This window comes from Centruroides sculpturatus, unplaced genomic scaffold (assembly GCF_000671375.1).
Source record: "Centruroides sculpturatus isolate CEXI.00-Female unplaced genomic scaffold, Cexi_2.0 scaffold1281, whole genome shotgun sequence".
Taxonomy (NCBI): domain Eukaryota; kingdom Metazoa; phylum Arthropoda; class Arachnida; order Scorpiones; family Buthidae; genus Centruroides; species Centruroides sculpturatus.
Window position 1 is genome coordinate 130,014 of NW_019385390.1, and position 22,774 is coordinate 152,787.

Sequence of the window (22,774 nt, forward strand, 5' to 3'; positions counted from 1 at the left end):
TTATAAAATTTTAAAATATAAAAATATTTTAAATTAATAAATTAAAATATTTATAAAATTCTTTACTCGAATACGAGACACGACATTCACTTTACATGCACAGATGCAGTTAGTTACATAAGCAATTTGTATTCGTTTGTACCTTTGTATGTAAGAGATTTGTCAGGATCATTAACGATTGTTATGAAAAATAATGATCTTAGTAACGAGAATAAAAGCTTAGTCTACATTTATTCTTCTTCTTTTTCTACTTTTCTGAATAAAAATATTTCGAAATTGTACAAAATGCAAATGCTTATTAGACGACGAAAATCAAATTTACAAACCCATTATTATTACAAAAATAATGTTTTTGTAAATTATAACAAGATAAAATTTGCCTAAGTATTATTGCAAAATAAATATATATATATATATATTTAAAATTCTAAATTTTACCAAAAATTTTTCTATATTTTATTTTTTATTCTATTCTTTCTAAGTCTTTACTTTTGTCTACATTTTATTGTACTCACCTCGTTATCTTGTCTACATCTTTACTTTATCTAACTCTTTTATTTTGTCTATATTTTTAATTTGTCTGCCTCTTTATTTTGTTTAAATTTGACCTTTATCTACCTCTTTACATTATCTAAATCTGATTTTGTCTACTACTTTATTTTATCTAAATTTGATTATGTCTACCTCTTTAGTTTATCTGTAATCTACTTTCACAAATTTAAAATTTTTTACAGTGAAAAATTACATTAGGTATATTAAAATTACTTAATAAATTTATTAAAATATCATATCTGTAATCAAACCGTGATTTATCTAATTACTATTATTATGCTCGATAATTATATATAAATTTAATAATTAAAATGAAATTAAACTAAATTAAATATCGTAAATTATGGTTTAAATCAATTTTTCCGAATTTTAAAAGCAATTTGCTAAGAAATCTCATCATGAAAATCCATTCTTTAGTATTTTCGAAAGCTTAAGCTATAGAAACATTTAAAATGATTATCGGATTTTATTTGTTTTAGAAGAACCATTACCATTTTTTAAACCCTCAAAATAAAAAGAAATAGATTTTCTATGAAATGTATTATCAAAAAAATCATTTTTTACATTCTAAAAAGATCCAAAAAATGGAATAAAAATAATGTGTTTGGTTTGTACTCGCTTCCATCAGGTTCACTAAATATAAGTGGCAAACGACAAATTAACTGAAACTAAACCGGTCCAAGTGATCTATAAAATCGACCGTCTGTCCTAATCTGTGGACAGGAGGTAAGCCAAAGAGAAAATCTTCTATCTTGCACCGTAAATCAACTACTTTAATCCATGTCATTGCCTGTCTCTTCGTTCTACTCCAAGCAATCTGGGATCTTCACAGAGTACGGACTGAACTTAACTAAATCTTTAACTGGCAAACGTATCTTTTATTTTTTAAAAAACCTCAGCAGCATGTTGCTAATAATCTATTGAAAGAAACACATTAACTTAATTGTTCCAATTCACTATTGAAATATGTATTTTATGAAAATTGTTTGTCTTCACCAGTTAGTTTCTCATTACTCGTTGCGTAGAGCCGGGCATTGAAATTTAAATGATGTGTAGTCTATCTAAATTCGCTTTTTCTACAAATATTTATTATTAAACAAGTAGAATGAATGTATTTAATGGATCTATTAAAGCAAAAACAAATTTTAAACGAGTCGAAACTAGTTACTAGTTCTTTAAAGCAATTCATTAACTATGTTTAGCTTAAAATTTTCAAGTTTTCAGCATTGTGTATCATTTTTCTCAATGTTATTTATCAGTTTAGTTCACTTTCTATAATTTTAATATATAAAATTAACGAAAAAAAGCCAATACTACCATGCCAACGCAAAAAAATCACTGAAACGTACGAAAAATTCATAAATATTACTACATTTAAATAATATAAAATTTTTAAAAATATTAAGAATTTTATAGTTATTTATATTAAAAATTTATCATTATCAAATAATTTTTATTGTATCATTAAACCCAAAAAAAAAGCAGGAGGAGGAGGAGAAAAAATCGAATTGTCACTTAGTAGCGTGTTTTAAAATCGATTAAGGTTGGCATTTTTGTAAAAAAAATAAATAAATAATTTAATTAAAAATGCTATAAATTTTTTAAAAATAAAATTAATCGCGTTAAACTATTATTAATTTTTTAACGATTAATAATAACACACATTTTTATATTATAAATATGTATATTGTTATACGACACTTAAGATAATTTTTTAAAATAATTTTTAAAAATCATTTAATAAAATTAAAGAAAATTTAGTTTACTTAACTTAAAATTCAACTAAACGTTAATTTTTTTTATTAATAACATTAAAATTTATAAATTTATACGTATATTTTTAGAAGTTCTCCAGTTTTCTAGTGATAAGAGAGAATTTATTTATTCAAATTATGCAAATTTTTGTTAATTTCTTTGTTAGAATAAAATTTTAAATTACAAATCATAAATTTAATTTAATTTATTCTTAAATTTAACAATAAATATTTGTTTATATTGAAGTTTTAAGTATGCATAAAAGTACTGTACATATGTGTAAGAATAATACAATCAATGCAAATAAACTTTACATTTTACTAAGACATTTTATTTCTTTGACAAGATAAATCCAAAAAAATCACATAAATTGATGTACTTCTGGAGGAATCGAATTTTGGTCCTGATAAAAACTGCTTAAGTATACTTTTGACAGGTTTCTATTTAAAATTTTATACACGAATTCCATAGACAGAATACTATCAAAATATTGAAATTTCTCAAAGGAAGGAGAGAATAAAACATCTACATATCTTAATTTGACTCAAATATTGAAAAATCTTATATTTTTACATGTTTTATTGATGATAAAAATATATATATTTAGATATTTAAAAGTACAATACTCAAAAAATGTATTTTTTTTAAGAGTTTCGAGTTGAAGGATTGAAATTTTAAACATTTCAATTTTATTTTTTTGAAGATTTAAAGGATTTAAAACCTTAAAATCTCCTGTAAAATACATTGTAGGATTCAAATCTCTAAAATTCTCCATAAGTAGGGTTGAATTATACAGAATCATCGAAATTTCTTAGCAGAAGTGTTGGATGGTTTTAAACCTCCAAAATCCTGTAAAAAGAGAATTGGAGAATTTAAAACGTCTAATCTTTTTTCTAGAAAGAGGGGTGAAGAATTTAAACCTTGAAAATCTTCTATTGGAAGAAGCAAACCCGAAATCTTCCGCTTGAAGAATCGAAACCTCTGCTGGAAAGAGTGAAGATATTGAGATGTATATATGTTGGAAGATTTAAAACCTCCAAATCAATTAAAATTGGTGGATTCAAAATACGAAAATTCCCCATTAAAAGAGTTGAAAAATTTATAATTTTCAGAGAACTCTAAAAGAGGATTCGAAGATTTAAATCTGATAATACTCTCCCCGAAGAAGAATTGGAAAACAAAATCTCAATATTGCTCTTAGAGAGATTGAAAAACTTTAAAAAACTCCAAAATTTTCTAAATTTGGAGTATTTTAAATTCTCAAATCTCATATTAATCATCCTCAAACCCCATGCTTGAAAGAAGTGGGGATTTTAAATTTTCAAATCAACATAAAATGAAAAAATTTTAAAGACGAATAACTCAATATTTACTAAATAATTATTTTAATGAGAAAAGAATAAGATTTTTAATCGAGTTTCTTCGTTAAGCATTTTTATTTTAATAAAATGGAAACCAATTACGAAACTTTTCACAGTTTAGTTGCTTGAAGCATAATTAAAAATAATAATTAAACAGAATTAAATTGAATTTAGCTTTAAACACAATATTTTATATTTAAAAATGGAAAAAAATATGTATATTATATATAATTTAATGATTATTTTATACAAAAATTGATTTAAAATCATGCAAATATGTTTAGTCGTAGACAGCATTTTAGAATCTCTCTCCAGCATCAGTGATGCGGGAAGGAGCGAAGATGCTGAGAAGTGATGCATTATGTAGAAACGAAACAAATAATGTCTATATGGATATTATTAGAAGAAGTAAAGAAAAAATACATGAAATTACAGGACATATTCCATAGAATCCATCCAGCTGAGGATATTCTGCAGAAGAGATTTAGACTTGGAAGTATAAGAAGGTAATCTGGTAGTGGTCTATGGGGACAACTTAGATCTGTCACATACCCATTGCAACACTCGTTTTATCTGGATGAGACTGTCACACGATACGATCTGATCAATCTAAAGTTTAGGAGCATCACTTGATATAAAAGTGGAGATGCTCGTCAATCTTTAATGTCATTTTTAATCAAAAATTGTATCTAGAAGAAAAAATTGACTTACACGATACATAAAAACATTTACTCGAACTCGTCTCGATTAATTGGATTTAGAACTTTAACCATAAAAAAACTAAATTTATTCTTATATAAAAACGAATATATTTGTGTTACGAATTTGTCTTCATTTTCGCTCTGTCATAGAGAAAAATAAAATTTGATTTACGATTGTTTATAAATAAAAAATAAAGCATTTTAATTTAGAAACTATTCTGTTGTTGGGCTGATTTTTTAAAGATATAAATAAAGCTAAAATTCAAGATGAAATAAATGGATATTGTAGTTTTTGAAAGCTTAAAATTAATGTTATTCTTTTAGAATAACATTTCTTTAAACTAAATATCTTTCAAATTTATTTTTTAGTTTTCTTTTCTTCTTGTGGTCTTACAAGAACGACTTCTTCAATGGATTTTCTTATGTCTGCTCGGAATTGGTCCACTACGTTTAATTCTTTTTGGAAGTGAACTACTTGTAGTAATGGTCCCTGAAATGGCTCAGGATATTCTCATAGTAATAGCTTCTAAAATACTACTGTTACTCTTCATATTAGTGCTTCTGAATTGACTACCAACAGTCTTTTTTCCATAGAGAACTTCCGGGAAGATGTAGAGCAATCTTATATAAATTAGACATTTACTAAATCTAGCAACATCCAGGGAATGAAATAAATTGTTACAGATATTTAATATGATCAAGTTTAACCATTTAAATATAAAAGTTTTCGTTATAAAACGTGACAATGATAAAATTTCCATGATAATGTAGAGATATAGAGAAAAATCAACGCATTTTCATCAAGAGGAATAAGGAAGAGAAGAATTGATTTCTGCATCTCGTAACAGATCTTCCATTCACAATGCTAATCATATCGTTCAACTGTCATTGTTCCGAAGTAGACACCGTTTGTAGATACTCCATTATTCGACTTTCTCACGTGACAAGGACAAATTCCAAAAGGAAATTCGTTCTCAAAAAGTCATCTAAGTAGCGTAAGTTACTCGCTTGATTTCATTTTTATCAAGTTAAAAAAAAGAAGATTAAATAAAATATCAATTGAAATATTAAAAAGTTCGAAAAGATATTTGATCTATTCTAAAATCAAAAAATTTTCATTACATATATATTATCAAAAAAATCAAAAAAAAAATCGAACTTACTTTCTGATATCTGACGTCTTCTTTCGTATGGTTTATCTGTAATATATATAAAATTATTTTTTAAAAATTCATAAAAAATTATTCTAAGAAATTTAATTATAATTTTAATGTTAAAAAATATCGCTTTAACAATCTATAATTTTTCTTTTTTGGTTTTTTTAGATGCAGAACACAGATAATTTCAGTACAATTTGTAATTTTTTTAGATATTTTAATTCTCATATATTTCTGATATTTTATATGCACATCCTATAATTAATTCTCATATATTTTTTATGTTCTGCATATATACATTTTATATCCTCATTAATTATGGGTTCTGCATCTAAAAACGGGTTCAGAACTCAGATTAATTCCCACTCATTTTTTTATTATTTCCATGTAGTTTTCACACATTTTCTAATTTCTAGATGCAAAACCCATAATAAATTTCTGACTTTTTAGATGCAGATCCATCTAAAAGTCTGCATCTAAATTGTATAGATTAATTATACAATTTCTAAAAAATTAGAAATTGTATAATTAATTCTGATACATTTTTATATATTGTAGATGCAAAACATGCAATTAATTCTCGTACAATTCTTATTTTTCATTGATAAAAAAACATATTTAAATTTATTAGAATATAATAAAAAATTATTTATTAACTTTTTTTATTGTTTCTTCTCCCTCTCTTTCGGTAAATAATTACATTTTTTACGATGTTTGATATCTTTTCATCGTAAATAATTCAAATAAAATCATAAATTATTACTTTCATAAGTTTTATTTACGCTTAAACTTTTGATTCTTTTTTTAGAAAATTAATATAAATGAAGTGAACTTATATTTATAACACGAAGAAATATTGTGGAACAATGATGTTCTATATCAGTATATTAATAGTTGAATATTGGCGTCAACTATACGAAATTATTGCACATAATATATAGATCAGTATCATTAATTCTTGATATTTAATATTCATTTATAATGTAAAATATCGCTAATAAATGTTTCAATAATATCATTTATTTAATATTAACGATTGTCGTCGTATCTAAAAAATCAATAAGGCGAATCACGTTCAAATGTTTAAAGGTCGTATATCTTGTTTTTTTAACCCAATAAATTCAATTGTTACGTCAGAAAAAAGCGAAATCTAATTTCGAAAAACGCTTTTTTTCTATTGGTCAATTCGAATTTTAAAATGTTTTAATTAACCAATAGAAAGAAAAAATAATTATAAAAGTTATATTTTTCATTTTTTTAGGATAAAATATTTAAATTAAAAAATATATATAAATTTAATTTTTAAATGTTTTTTTAGGAAAAGAATAAATATATTTTTAGCTTCTAATAATTCAGATTTTTCATTAAAAAAAAACAAAATAAAATTCTTGAGAACACTTTTTTTTTAACCAGTTAATTTATATTTTTAAAAAGTACTCATTCGAATTAACCAATAAAAAAAAAGGTTTTTAGAAATTGCATTTTGAATTTGTTTTCTATAATACTTGTAGACGTTCAGAAGCCAAAAATATATTTTTTAAAAATCGTATTATAAAAGGTATTAAATATATTTTTAACTTCAAACATTTAACTATTTCATCAAAAAAAATAAAATATAAATTCTGAAAATATCATGTTTTAATTATTTAATATAAGCTATCATGAATTTTTTTAAGAAAAAATGCATTTATTCTGTACATTTAGAAATCTCGTAAAAAATCTAATATCTACAAAAATTTTTCTATTGGACAATTTAAATTTAAAATAAACCAGTAAAAATGTGTTTTTATAAATTATATTTATGTTTTTTTATGAAATATTTCAATTTTTAGAAGCTATAAATATATTTTAAAAAGTTTTTAGAAGAAAAGTATTTTTATAAATTAAATTTGAAATGTTTTTTGATGAAGCATTTAAGCATTTAGAAATTAAAAATATATTTAGGAATATTTTAGAGACTAGACTAAATATATTTTTATCTTCAAAACATTTAAATATTTAATCTAAAAAATTCGATGTATAATTTCTAAAAATACTTATTTCTATTGGTTAATCAATTTTAAAAATACTTTTTAGCTTCCGTACGTTTAAATTAAACGTTTATTTACAAAATAACACGTAATTATTCGATAAAAACCTAAGCATTTTTCTAAAAAATCACTAGACAGTTTGTCACTTCGAAATTTTTTAAGTTGACAATTTATTGTTTTATTTTCGATTTGAATTTCTAATTAGAGATGGGGTTTATCCCTCAGAGTTTTCAATAGTATCTCTGTAAACAAATATCTCAGTTACTGTAAACAGTAAGTAACAGTAAGAGAGTCGGTTGCACAAGATAAGAATAGAGTCTATTGATTGATCATCACAGTCAATGACAACGAAATTAAATGACCATAAACGATAAAAGGTACAGCATTAATCTTCCATATGCCTCATCTTCATTATCTCCTCCGCACCACTAAAACAGATAATCTAAACAATGCCATAATTAAACCATCATTTCAATACATTTATTTCGCGTTACATATAATTAAATTTCGAATTTCTGACTCGAAAAAAATCCATAAATTTTTTAAAGATTTATTAAACTCTTATATATATTTTCTTATATAATTCAATTGCTTACATAAAAGAATGTCAATACTTTTAAGCAAATACCATTTCCACGTGCACAAATCGTAATTTTCTGACCTATTTCTTAGAATATTCTAAAAATACAACACGCAATTTTGTGTTTTTTTGAGAATTATATATGAAATTTTTGCGTGCGAGCCTATTTTTAGAATATAATTAAGTTTTTTAGATGAATTTAATATTGGTATACTTAATGATATGTCTGTGATGTTTACATGCGATACCTTACATAGAATTATCGGTAGGAAAGGTGGATATTTTTTTTTTAGTCTTTGTAGGAGGAAAATAAATTAAAGATGTATTGCGTGATTCTGACAATGTTTTGGGTTACCATTGATGAAAACATGATGATAACATGAAACACAGCGTGATAGAAAACAGTTAATTCTTCCATGTCCCCGCAAGCTTTGTGCAGCGTGCATTGTTGGTCCTTCACATTAAATAAAAATGAACGAATATTTATAAAATTATTAATGTTCAATCGCTAGACAACATTATACACAAGCGTTTTAATGTAAGCATTGAACATCGTGAACAGTATTAATTTCATTAAAGTGAATTTCACGAAAGTAGACGATCACACAGTCACGCAACTATAGAACGATCAGAAGCAAAAACTATACTATTTTACTGTTTATTAGTAAACAGTAAACTGTATAATTGAACGTTGAACAGTAAATAACGCGATTTATATTTTTAGTGTCAAAAATTTTATCAAAATTCTGAATTCCAAGAAAAGATGAAGGATGAAAGGATAGAAACGTCACGTTTGTTTGAAGATTAAAAATAATATAAATTATCATAATTAATTTATACACATTGAATAAAATAAACAAACAAAATTCAATCCAGATGACTTATTTAATAATTGAATAATCCAAGAAAACAAGAAAAATTACGAACGAATCGATGAAACGATGATGATAACGATCGAAATTTTGATGAATTTCACTAGAACGAATTATTATTATTTGCATAAATTATTTACCAGAAAAAACACTGATTCGAATCGATAAAAAAATTAGTATACATTTTTAAAAAAACGAGATTTTTTAGATAAAAACGCATGGAAAGAAAGCAGTTCAATAGCAGATGACCACCTGGCCATTAAAAGCACAATATTGATAATTCATCAAGGAAAAAATGTGTATTTTATTCTTAATAAAATGATTTCTAAAAAAATTTTTATATAAATAAAATTTTTAGATACATTTTTTTTATGTAATTCATTTACATTTGATGTTGTATTCATTTCTTAGAAACGTGATTATCACATTTATAGATTTTCAAACCATCTACTCCAATTTCTATAATGATTTGTTATTCAAAAGATTATGTGTAAGAAGGTGGAATAAATCAAATTTTCTATAAAAAAAAAAACATAAAAAAATAATAATCGAAGCTGCTATCTTTAATTTCTTTTACTGGATATGCAGATGAAAGATTGTTTTTCTAATCTTTTTAAAAGATGTTGCAAATAATTTTATATCTTAACTCGAACAATAATCAAAGTTTCCTTCTCCTTCTTCTAAAAAACAGCAACTAAGATGCAATTTTGGCATCGATCAAACGTAATTTTTTGGAATTTTATTTTATTTTTTTCCTTCTTGATTTTTTGGATAACAGATGACAGCACTTGTTTGTGTTGTTCTATATTTTCTTGTTGAGAAATTTTTTAGAATATTCGACTTTAAACCGGAGAAAATAACTGTAATTATCTGGAGTTGAAGTCACTCGAAAATTGTAATTTTTCGCTAAGATTTTTATGAAAATTGATGTATTTTACGCCTCTAAAATTCGAGTTTTTTGATTAATTAAATCTTTAAAAAATGCTCGATATTTGACTCGATCGAAATGATTTATTTTTGTGTTTTTTAAGAACATTTTCTAAAAAAGAAATGACAACTGGCAACCGAAGCTTGTCAATCTTTATAAAATCTCTTTACAATTTGAAGTTTGTTCATGTTGAAATTATTTATTTATTTATTTATTTTCTAAAAGATTATAATAAAAATAATAAAATTAATTAATTCTCATTAATAAATTAAATTTTTAGGAAAAAATAATAATTCCAGTTTACATAAAATCGCATTTTTTGACACTAATTTGAAACTCATTTTAATAATTTCAATATCGTTTTCTTCATCTGTTAGGTTGTCTGGCCGTTAAATTTAAGTAAAACTAAAACAGAGTTGAAATTTTTAAATTTTGTTTTTTTTTTTTTGTCTATTCATTTGTCTGTCCGTAATATATCTTAGAAGTTACAATTGAAAACTGATGTTCACTTTGCTTGTCCTCCTGGTTGTTCGTTCTCGAAAATCTTGCTTGTTTAATTCATTTTGCGAGTCCTTCTGGTTGTCCGTTCGCAAGATTTAGTGAAATCTTAGAAATTAAAGAAAAGATATATTGAATTTATTGTTCGTTAGTCTGTCCGTCTAAACAGCTTATATCTCGGAAATCGAGAGAGAGAAACTATTGAAGCTTATTTACTTTGCCCATCCGTCTGGTAGTCTGTCTGCAAGAATATTTTACAAATTAACCAAGATTTAGGGAGGTTAATAAGCTATAACATGGAGTAAAATTAAGAAGAAAACACTTCCAAATAGTGTTGTTTTTTAATTAAAAATATCTTTAAAAAATCAATAAAAATAGCTTATTTTAAATTAATTCTATTAAAAATTCTAATATATAAATTTTTCCAAAAAACGCATCATCTATAAATTGTCGAATTGCTCAATTTAAAGTCATTTAATATCATAAAACTACATTGATCTTCGATTAATAACCACATTTTCAATTAAGTTAATGTTAATTAGTAGAATTTTTTTTTTTTTGGAATTTATTCTCGCGAATTCATCTTCATCTATTTTTCTCACTCGCCATTACAATCCAATAATTAAAGTACTCATTTATTCTCTTCTCTACTTCTTCCTTCCTTTTTTCCCTTGTATTTTTAGAAAGAAAAATAATCAAATTCAATTTAAAACTTCAATTCGACATTACTTTATGCTATTTAAATACTAAAAAATTTCATATTCTTCAGGAAAAGACAAGAAAGTTTTTTTTTTTTTTTTTTTAAGTTTTTTTTTTTTTTTTAGAGAAAGTCGTTAAATTTTCTGTGAAAAGTACTCGTTTTTGAAGTGAGATTTTTAGAGAAATGCGAGTACTTTCTTAAAGGAATTTTTGTTTAGATTTTTCTCTAAAAATTATTGCTTTTTCTTGAAGGATATAACATCTTTACAAGCGTGTAAATGGTTTTAGAGAAAAAATAAATGCCTTTTTAAAAAAGAAATTTCTCAAAATTTGATTAGATTTTCTCTAAAAATGCCTTTCTTTTGAATTTCTTTTTTAAATAAGTACTTTTCATAGAAATTTATTAGATTTTTTCCCTTCGAAAATATTCGTTTTTCTTTGAAGAACACGAAACTTTTAGAAAAAGAGAAGGAAATTTTTTAAAGAAATTATTAAAGATCTTCTCCAAAAATACTCTCTCTCTCTCGATTAAAAATATGAAATATGAGTACTTTTTAGAGGAAGTATACTGTTTTAACAAATTTTTTAAGAATTATTTTTCCAGAAAACACTTTTTTCTCTAAAAAATTTCATGTTTTTCGAAGATAAATAAGTCGAAGATTTTCCTATAAAGTCTTTAAAATATAATTCTTTCTTTTTTTAAAAAAAACCTTTTCTAGAATAGAATTCCTTCCAAAAAATTCCCTCGAACCTACAAAAAAACTATGAAAACCCTTTGAATCTCGACTGCCTTCTTACAGAAACGTATAAGTAGTATGCATTTTTGGAAAGCAAATTTTTTAGAAACTTTCCAAAGAAAAAAAAGAAGTAAAGATGAAGCATCATAAAATAGATATTGTAAATTTTCTAGATATCTTATCTCATATCGTTTTCAGGATAAGATATATATATAAAATAGTAAAGTTGATGACAACATTGTCGTCAAGTTGTTGACTAAGTTGACGGTGATCCAACACTTGATTATAGACACGTCTGTTTTATTACACGAAAGCGTGAAAGTTGAAGAAGAGGAACATTCTGCTATCAACTTGGCCAGCTATCGTTTGTAGACAGAAAGAAGTGTGTAAACATGAATCTAACTCTTACAGCTGCTCTTGTCCCACGGTCGCTACAGATCTCTGGAGAACCAACACTGAGGTCCCAAATGGGTCTTTCAGTTTGTCTGTCAGTTAAACAAACTTGCTAACGGTCAAATCCGATGAGGTGTGAACGTTTTTTTTTCCTCCCTACGCTTGCTCACTCCACCCTACACTTTCACGCTTTTCTTTTGCTGTAAAATATTACCTAAGATATTAAAATCGATAATTTTTTTGGAAATTTTGTTGGTTTTTCCTGAATACTCGTACGAAAAAACGTGGTTTTTTGGGTGAGTAACTTGCACTGTTACTGTTTTAGAGCGTTATTTAGAAGGTTTTCTTTTAAGATTGCTCGATTTTTATTTGAGTAACGTGAGAGTTTAGAGGTTTTTTTTCAGGTTGGAATTCGTGAAATTCTTCTTTAGAAAGGTCTTGAAATATGTGAAATTTTCGAAATTTTCACGTTATTCTAGATTTTTAAACAGATTTTTTCATAAAGTACTCGTTTCTTTTTCGTAAATATGGCGTTTTTGGTAGAAAAAATTTCGATTAACGTAAAAATTTTGGAAATCGCACATATTTCGAGACTTATTTATAGAGATTTTCACGAATTTCATCCTGAAAAATCTCTAAAATATAATTATTTGTAAAAAAATTTTAATGTTTAAATCTAAAGAAACTCTAAAAGTTAAAAAAATGGTGTTTTTAGAAAATTAATGGCGACTAAGCGTAATTTTAGAATATCTAAAAATATTCACTATATAAAGGAGAGTATTTTTTTTAGAAACTGTAAAAAATTCATCGAGTGTCTCGTTTAGAATCTTTTGATTAAATTAAGTGGAAGGTTTTTGTATTTTGCCACTTTATCGAACTGTCGTACGAGTCGAGGGTACGAGTTTAGTGACGTTGCAGTGACGTCAGCGTGGGTTGCGGATGGTTCGGCCAATCATATTAGATACGGTTCAGAGAATGGCACGATACGCCCCATTAGTTTGTCGTGCATTGGTACAATTGGGTACAGCGGGTTTAACGCCGACTTCTGCTGTTGACATGTTACCTTGTGCTGTTTGTGACAGCTCAATTCTATTGTTGAAATATAACTTTCTTTTGCTCACTAATTCCTAAAGCGATGATTGTGTAGGATACTTTGTATTGCGATTTCTTCGAATACATCTTTGCAACGTGACTCCACTTGCATTCCTAACACACATAAAAGCAGAGAAAAATATTCTTGTAAAGACCTCCTTCATAAAATTTGCACAAGGGAATATCTTTTCAAATGTTTCCACCTCCAAAACGTGAAGGCTAACTTAAAACATGATCTATCCTGTCGTAGGAAGCTGTGTAATAAACATCGAACCGTTTGTTGGACAGAAGCATACTGATATGAAGAACCTATGTACTTATATAGGAAACTAAACACGTAGATCAGGTGTTATACAGGATGCTATGCAATATGTAGACTACAGAACTAGGTGTTATATAAAAAACTATGCAAGCACACAGGGAACTAAGTATTATACACGAAATTATGCAATATATAGGACTAGATATCATATAGGAGTTCGTGTAATACATGGGTAGCTAGGAAACACATAAGAGAAACCAATATTACATAGGAAACTATGCAATATACATGAAGCTGTTTATTATACAGAAGGTCATATAGTACAAATAAAGCTAGGAAATATACATGCAATTATACATGCAATTAATATATAGGAAAGTATAAAAGAAATAGGAAGTTAGATAGTACATAAAAAACACGAATTAGATATTCTCCTATACGAAATATATAGAAGATTTTGTAATTATATAGAAAAATAAATTGTATACAGGATTTAAGAAGGTGTAACATATAATAACTTTAAAAAAACNTAGAAATTTCATAAAAATATTAAACATTTTAACATCTGTATTCCATCTTAACGACTCATTCAGTAGTTTATATTAATATAAAAAATTGTTATGATTTTAAGCATTATAAACACGGATTTTCGATATCGTATTTAACCTTTAAACACTTTTAAATATTATTATTAAGCTTTATTAAGATTAAAAAAAAGGGTTATTTAATTAGTTAATACCCTTACATAAAACCGGATTTTTTTTATTTTTAAAGGAAGAAAAAAAAAAACGAATTATAAATCCTCAAACTTCGAACGTGTCAATTAACAGTTTGAAAATTGAAGAAGTAACAAGGGTACTGTACATAATAATGAATTTAAGCTGAAAAAACCCTTTCTTTAAGAAGATCAACAGATTAATCTGTAATTCTAGTAGTGAAATCTTATATAAAGTTACAAAGTAAAAAAAAAAAAAAGATAAAGTTGCCATTTAATATGATTTACTGTTTTGATAATAACGTAATTAAAGTTAGAACGGTGCAGATTTGTATGTAAATATTTTTTATACACGTGAAGAAACTGGCTTTGTAATTTTATGTATCTTGTTCTTGAGGGGGAAGGAAAAAATAAAGAAAATGGAAGGGGAGAGAGGGGGAAAAAGTAAGGAAAGTTTTTCAATTTCAATTTTAGAAATGGTTACAAATTTCCAAAGTATTTACTGGGTTAGAAAATAGATTGGAGTGATTCTAACAAGTAAAAGTTGAAGTTTACAACAATAATTGAAGTTTTTTGATCATCGAATAGAGTTTTAGCTTACACTAAGTTATTTTAGATTTTGATAAAGTAGAAAAGAGGAGTAATAGGATTTTTTACCTTTTTTTTTTATTTATTTTTTCCCCTCTTTTCTTGTAACTTTTCCTGTCGTCTTGCTTCGTCTGCAGATTTTCTCTGTCAAGTTTATTTATTTTTGGCCTATTGTACGTTTCCGTCAAAGAGATTACGTTAAACATATACTTTACCTTCACCAAAATACACCATTTAATAATTATTTTTCCTTTAAACAAAGAAAAAAAAATTTTACTGTTGAACATTAAAATTAACCAAGATTTTAATACGTATCTTGAGTGTAAGTTTAAATTAAGTGAAAGCGTGTTTAACATTTTACATTGTTAACATTTCTGAGTTCTAATTGGAAGATTGTCCAAATTGCTTAATATCGGTCGAAAGCTTAACATTGTTGAACATTGAGTTAATTTGCATATTGCCTAACGTTAAAATTTCGAAATAACAAAGGGGCTATTCAATGCAAGTGTAATTATTCCTCTAGAATAACGGTTAATGAATAATAGATGAACGTGTTCGTTATATAGGGGAGTGTATGTATATATATATATATATAGATTGAAGAAAGAGGAGGGATGTACTGTACAGTAAATGAAAGAATTTTCTTCCATCTTTGATGATGTGTATTGAAGAAAACAGCAGAAAAAAAAGAGTAAAGAATAAATTGACGTAAATGGACAAACAATCCTAAGTATGACAAATTGTGAACCGTTCTATCTAGTGACATATAGTATAGCCTTTGGACGGACTTTCAAAATGATCGTCAAAATAAGATCTATCCTCTTCCCTACTGAAACATCCTCTTCTGGCAGATTGCCAGTTGGTATCAGATACCGGTTATTAATACCAAAATAGTGGTTAGTGCTACCGGAGATTCCTTCTACCATTGTTGTAATGGGTGCTATCCCCCCTCCTAAAATATGTAAATTCGTAACCATTTTTGTATAAGTAAACGGAGCCATTACTTTCAACATGAATATAAAATAATTTTAAAAAAACTATGTAATTATACAGTAAACTGAATGATACATAGCTCATACTTGTGTAGGAAACTAGTGTAATGTATCTACTTATATAGAATTTATAAATACACAACTGGTTGTAGGAGGATAAAGAATATATAAAGGTACTCATACATCCACATCATATATCATAGACGGGGGAAAAAAACAATCTGCATTCTGCAACTCCTCCTCCAACACAATTGATGACTAAAGTTTGTCTGAAAGTTGAGTTAACTGTAGAAGACATCTCGGTTCTTGACAAGTCCAGAAAAAAAATACAATCTTCCCACCGACTGCAAAAGCATACAGTTACAGGCACTCAACACTCTATACTTGTCTTTGGTGACTGGGTCAAGACAAGCCATCTCAATTTTATGTCGTCCTTTTTCACTCTTTCCTCACTTTCCATTCTTTCCAAGTCGAGAAAATAACTATGTTGTTTGTAATCGCATTTCTCTCCATTTTTTCGTGTTGCTTTTCCCAATATACCTACAAAAAACGTTAAAATTTGCTTAGCTGCGTTAGCAGGCAACGTTTATGTAGTGATTTCCTGTGATTTTCGTGAAGGAAAAGGGTGTCATTCTCCAAAACTCCTATCCAACTTCACAGTAATTGCTTAGGGATACAAGAAACTTTTCGTGGCAATTCCCTTTTGTCTTATTAATCGAGTTATTAATCATTCATATAACGTGAATCATAGACTCATCGGGGACTCATCGTGACTGGAAGGTAGATCTACACGTTGCAATTTACTTTACTTACTTATCGATGAAGTTTCAATGTGAAGGATGTTCGAGAGCACGTTCTGACAAACTTAACTCTCAACCTATGTTTAATACTTACAAGCTAATTGCATGCTTTCCTAGTTTATTAGCACCTTTCACCTATAGTTAAGCGTGTTACAAAGTGGAAGAATCGATAAAAATTTCACTACAGCATCCAAAAATTCACAGTTTAATGTAAAAAAATCTTCAAAAAATTCGCCACTAGTAGAACAGGTTAAATAATATAGTTTAAGGTATAATTTATACTAAAAAAAATGATTAAAGAATAATTTATAATCGGACCGATACATAAAAATAACATTATAATCTAATTTAATCTCATAGAAACTTAATTTAAACTCAGTCATTCAAGAAATAATAAATTTAAAAATATATATGATAAAAAAAGCACACAAACATTTATCGACATAATAAAAATTTTGGACGAAATCCAAGTTAGGGCCATCAAAATTCTTTTAAAATCCATTCATGCCAATAACTAAAACCCAATTGCGTTACACGTTAACCTATACTAAACAATACTTTACAACGTTTCATCAATGATAAATCACCTGCAGAATGTTAGATAATTATAGCCTTGTTTGGAAAGATCTACAACAAAATATCCTTAGTATCAACCCTAGTTTATCACAATCACCAGTCAAATCCAACATCGATGTATGTTGACAACGCACTGTTTCATCTTCTTATTGATCAGTACGGTGTCATGAATCTAGCAAGGATTACAGAGAACCTCTACCTGCCTTCAGGTAATACATCATCTCGGAGTTACAACGACACTCTCCAACAAGCTGTAAATGATAGCTACAGAACCAAAAACAACATTGTACTGTTGACGAACAATTTGTACTACTTCTATAATGTGTTACTTGCTGTTTTCTACACCCTGTTCTCTATGGAAATCACAGAGGATTCTACCGTATTTTTCCTATATAAGCATTAAAGATATAATGTAAACCGGAAAACAATGAAGTGTTATCATTTGACAGCTGCAATCTATCCTAATTTAACACGAAAAAATCAACAAAAACTTCGGGTTAAATCCCATGTTTTTCTTCGTTTCTCCAGTCAAAATTTACTAATTGTTATATGTAGTAACATTAAAGCCGTTTAGATTTCTAGTTATTTGCATTTATATATCGCTTAGGATGAAGTAATGATGAAGATAAGCTGTTACATTTACATCCTCCTACAATTACAACAGTAAATTTTGAATTTTACGACGTAGACTAGAGGAATTTCAAAGTTTGCCATTGATTTTGATGAACTACTTGGCTACGGATTGGACGATTGGACGATCGTAAATATCATTTTCATGTTTGCTTAGAAAATAGAGTTTACTCGATACTTCTCAACCAGTAGGTCTCGAGCTACATTTCTAATTAACGTAAAATATATCAAGCAAAGAAGTTGGGAGACTTCATTAGCGATAATGGAAAATGTGTCATTAATTTTTAATGTTTTTCTCGATATAATTTTATATGAATCATTTATATAATTTATATTAAATGATCTAACATCATCTTTATTTGGTTTATAAGAGACGATTCCCATAAATCCCCCGATAAATTCCCAACAAATAGTTCGCGAGCTACATTCATACTTAAAATTTCATTCATTTACTCAGAAAGATACGGAAGTTACACTAAGTACTTAAATTTAAGCTGTGAATTGTCAATTACGTTCAGAGAATTTTATTCCAATTACTATTTCTCAACCAGTAGCTCGCGGTTGACCTTCTGTAGTTAGAATCTCGTTCTTTTACACTAGAAAGTGACCAGCAACCTAAAAAGGTTGAGAAGTTACATTAAACACTTGATTTTTTAGAGTTTTACAGCAAATTTTAATTGTTAAATCATCATTTTTTCCAACTTTACGACACATTTTAATATAAATTACGAAAATATCGATCATATTTAGAAAAAGAAATTAGAGAATCTCAACCAACAGATCGCGAACGATTTTCTCTAGTTGGCATCTCATTCATTTACGTTGAAAACAGATCTTCAATTTGAAAAGGTTGAGAAGTTACACTAATTACTCGAAAATTCCCGTCAATTTTACAGTTTATCTAACAAATTTAAATCGTAATATTATTGCTATTTTCAACTTTAAAAGAAAGAGAAGTGAATTATTAAGAATTGATCGAGTAGAGTTAAATTTTACTTCAACTTAAATGTAAGTAAAATTTTCTAAAATAAAATAAAAAAAAACAAGAACTCCATCCAGTTTAATTTGTAACAATAGAATGGGAGTAGCAAGTTCATCTCGACCACAAAAGTTTTTTCAGCTGTCATCACATATCTTTTTAGCTGGAGGGTACCCCACTATGTTTACAGAGCACGCACTCTTCGATTAAGTTAGGAAACAAGGAACAAAAAAAAAGGGAAGAAATTTCCAACAAATCGAACTCTATACCTGTAGATTAACCTGTTTTTTCCAACATTAATCTATATTTATCGCTGGAGGATTGTTAAATTTGATAAGAAAAGTGGGAAAAATGGCCGAGGCTATCTACTGTCGAGATAACGACATCGGTTTTAATATAGACAATAATTCGGTAATATTTCTCGTTCCATTGACTCGTCACTTCCGCATTTGGCGTAGAAGAGGAAGTCCTAGCTGGCGTCATTTCCGGTGGAAGTGGTCGCGCGCCTTTTCCAGTTCCGGAAGTGGCCTGACCGTATGCCTTTCCGGAAATAGCAGATTGAAAATGGTTTGGAGTAATAACATTGACGAAGACTCGGATTTTGCTTTTATTACTTGTTTTCGTCGCCAATCGTCCCAGTGTTGAAGATGTTAGAAGTTAAATTTTCTCAATTAAATGGTCATTTCGGTGGGTGTTTTTTTTAATTTAAAGAAAAAAATGCAAATTAAACGAAAGATATTCGTCGTTTCTACAATAGAAAGCGGGATCCAGATGGTGTTTGGTTCGACTAATGGACTATTTTAGTGTTTTTTTTAGTTCAATAAACACGAGTTAAGTAGGAGTTTTTTGAAGTATAATATACAAAAGAGGTGTAATTACTAAATTAAAACGAATTTGAATTCCAAAAACGCTCAAAACCTTACTTGTCAATGGAACATTTTGCGGATTTTGAATTAAAAAAGACGAACAAAGTGTGAAATTTCGCGGTTTTTGATGTATATAATACGAAATTGAATTAATTACCAAATAAAACGAAATATAATTAATAATATTTCGTTTTATTATAATAATTACTAATTTTCAAATTTTAAAAATACAAATAAAAAACGAAGGTTTCCGGATTTTGGCAATAAAACACACACCACTCCCCACACATACACAAACTGGTGTTCTTCAATTGATCATTTCGTGTTTTTTAATTGAAAAAACACAAATAAAGTAAAATATTACCGTGTTTTTTAAAGTTTAAAACATCAAAGTATAATTACTAAATGGAGAAGAATTTTCTGTTCTTATAATTCTAAAAACTCAAATAAAACGAAAGATTTCGGATTGCTCAAAATGGCGATTTAACAGCCAATGGATCTTTTTGTGTGTGTTTTTGGATATAAAAAACACAAATCAAACGATAGATTTCGAAGTTTTTGATTTATAAAAGATCAAAATAGTATAATTACCAAATGAAGTAACGTTCGCTAATTTTTGAATTTTAAAAAAAATGCAAATAAAACGAAGTATTTCAGAGATTTTTGTAATAGAAAAGGACACTTAAAATGACATTTGTCAATGGGTTACTTTGTGTTTTTATGAATTCCGAAAATGCTGAATTATTTTTTAATTTTTAAATTGTGTTGTTCTGGTGTTTTTGAATTAGAAAACCCGAACAGAGTGAAACGATTTTTGAACTTTTTGAAGTCGAAAGCAATCAAATGATAGCCTTTACAATCGAAAGATCCTTTAGGATTGTTGATTTTCGAAAACATTGTAGTAAAACGAAGAATTTGTGCTCGTTTTTAAACCATAAATTTTAAAACCATCGAACTAAAGGATTGGATGCTTATTAATTGAAGATAAACTCAGTGTTTTTTGAATTCAAAAAATGCAGATAAAACGAAAAATTTCACTGTGTTTTTTGAAGTAGAAAATACCAACATGTTATCCTCTTTAATTAAAGGATCGTTCGATGTTTTTTGAAGTAGAAAACATGAAAATGGTATACTTATAAATGGATTATTCGATACTTTGAATTCCAAAAAACATTGCACGGTTCTATAATTGCTAAGTTTATCTTTTTTAGTGTTTTTTTTTTTTACTTCAAAAAAACATATTTTTAAAAATCCATCTCTACTTTACATCCATCTATAGAGCATTTGCGTCTATTTTTTATTCATTTTAAGAACGTTTATAGGTAGATTTTTTAAGATAAAACACTCGAGAACGAATAACTCCAAATTATTAGATTTAAAAACTTCGAAAATGGTTTCTTCTTCACCAAATTTTCTGGGTTAAAATGCGATAAATTTACAAGAATATTTAACTCTGTTCCCGTTCCAGAATTCCAAAAAGAAGAGGAAATTTAGATTTAAAATAAAAAGAACAAATTCACAAGTGATTATGAAATAAATGATGAGTTTTTAAAAAAATTTTCGCGAATTTCTTTGAGAAAAAGAAAGAAAAATACGCAAGAAAGTACAATTGAAAGTTTTCTCATACAATTGAATCTTTACGACCAAATACAGAGTCTTTGGATCAATATAGAAAGCAAGTAGCGTCTAATTGGTTATTGGAGAGATCAACTTCAAAAAAAACCAACCGAAATAAATTCGATCTTTAATCGAATTACAATCGTTAAAATATAATAATCTCCTGTTTCAATTTGAATACAGATAAAACCCATGTTAAATCTCCCTTTCTCTATTTTTTCTAATACATTTTTTTTTTCAGAAAAAACACTACTTATTTCAATAAGACCAACCTCTTTCGTGTGATCAATTATCAAAAAAATATATTTATTTAAATCGATTATTTAAATCTGTTTATTAATAAATTTAAATCATCTTCTCCCCCAAAAAAATGTTCCGAGATGTGAATTTTTATAAACATTTTATGAGCTGGTGTCTGATAGAAAACTCACCCCTTTAATTTTTAATGGGGGTGAACTGTATTCACGTATAAACTACATCATATAATCGCATATTAAAAAAGGGAATTTGAGCATAAAAATCTAAAATTTAAACCAGATACAGGAGTAGAAGGGGTGGAAAAAACGATAAATTTAAATCTTGTTTCCCTGTTTTTTCCTCTCTTTTTTTTTACTTCCTTTACTGCATTTTCGAGATGAATTCCCTTCACATTAATGCTGAAAAATAATCTAAAAAATCATCTAAAAAAGTCGAGAATTTCATCGAATTATTAATAATGATAATAAATTTAAATCCTTCATTTTTCCACTCTCCTCTACTATTTTTACAAGATGAACACCCCTACTTACAACTAAGCTATTATATATCATATAAGATCGATCGGTGCATGAATTTAAGCAAAAATTAATAGAAATATATTCAAAAAAATTCGATTTTTTTTATAATTTTGACACGCAGTAAACTCGGCGCAACACCCGACTACATTATATCATCATAGAATAATCGAGGAAAGAATTTAAGTATCTAAAAAACCTCAGAAATTCAAACTAGATAATTAATAACGATATAAAGTATGTAATTTTTTTGGAAGTATGAAGAATTTTTTTTTATTTATATGGCGATTGTCGGGTGACATTTTGCGAGTCAAACAGGAGGAGGCTCGTTAGCTACTTCGTTAAGTAGATATTTGTTCTGGTGTGAAACGGCTTCTGGTCTAATGACACCATTACAGCCAGCGATAACGACACCAAGAGTTATCTTCTTGTGTTCTACAGCTTCAATTATTCACTTGACGTAATGTCACGATACCCACCTGTAGGTATAGTGTTTGGTATTGGGTGTGGCCTGTTTGCTTTCTTAACAAATGCATCATCGGAAGGGTATTTAACACACGTCGTCCTTCTTTTTATATCCATAATTGTTTATTTTTTCATATATTCTTTTCTTGCAAGTTC

The 22,774-nt window shown here is 27.3% G+C and overlaps 1 protein-coding gene across 5 annotated transcripts in view; it reads right to left on the reverse strand.

Annotated features, from left to right (window-relative positions):
- The window catches only part of LOC111638446 (agrin-like), a 106,467-nt gene that overhangs the window by 48,802 nt on the left and 34,891 nt on the right, over window positions 1-22,774 (reverse strand). For all 5 annotated transcript variants that reach the window (XM_023384154.1, XM_023384155.1, XM_023384156.1 and 2 more), the window contains exon 2: window positions 5,533-5,568. In XM_023384154.1, the coding sequence (XP_023239922.1) occupies window positions 5,533-5,568 (36 nt within the window). The remainder of the gene's footprint in view (window positions 1-5,532; window positions 5,569-22,774) is intronic.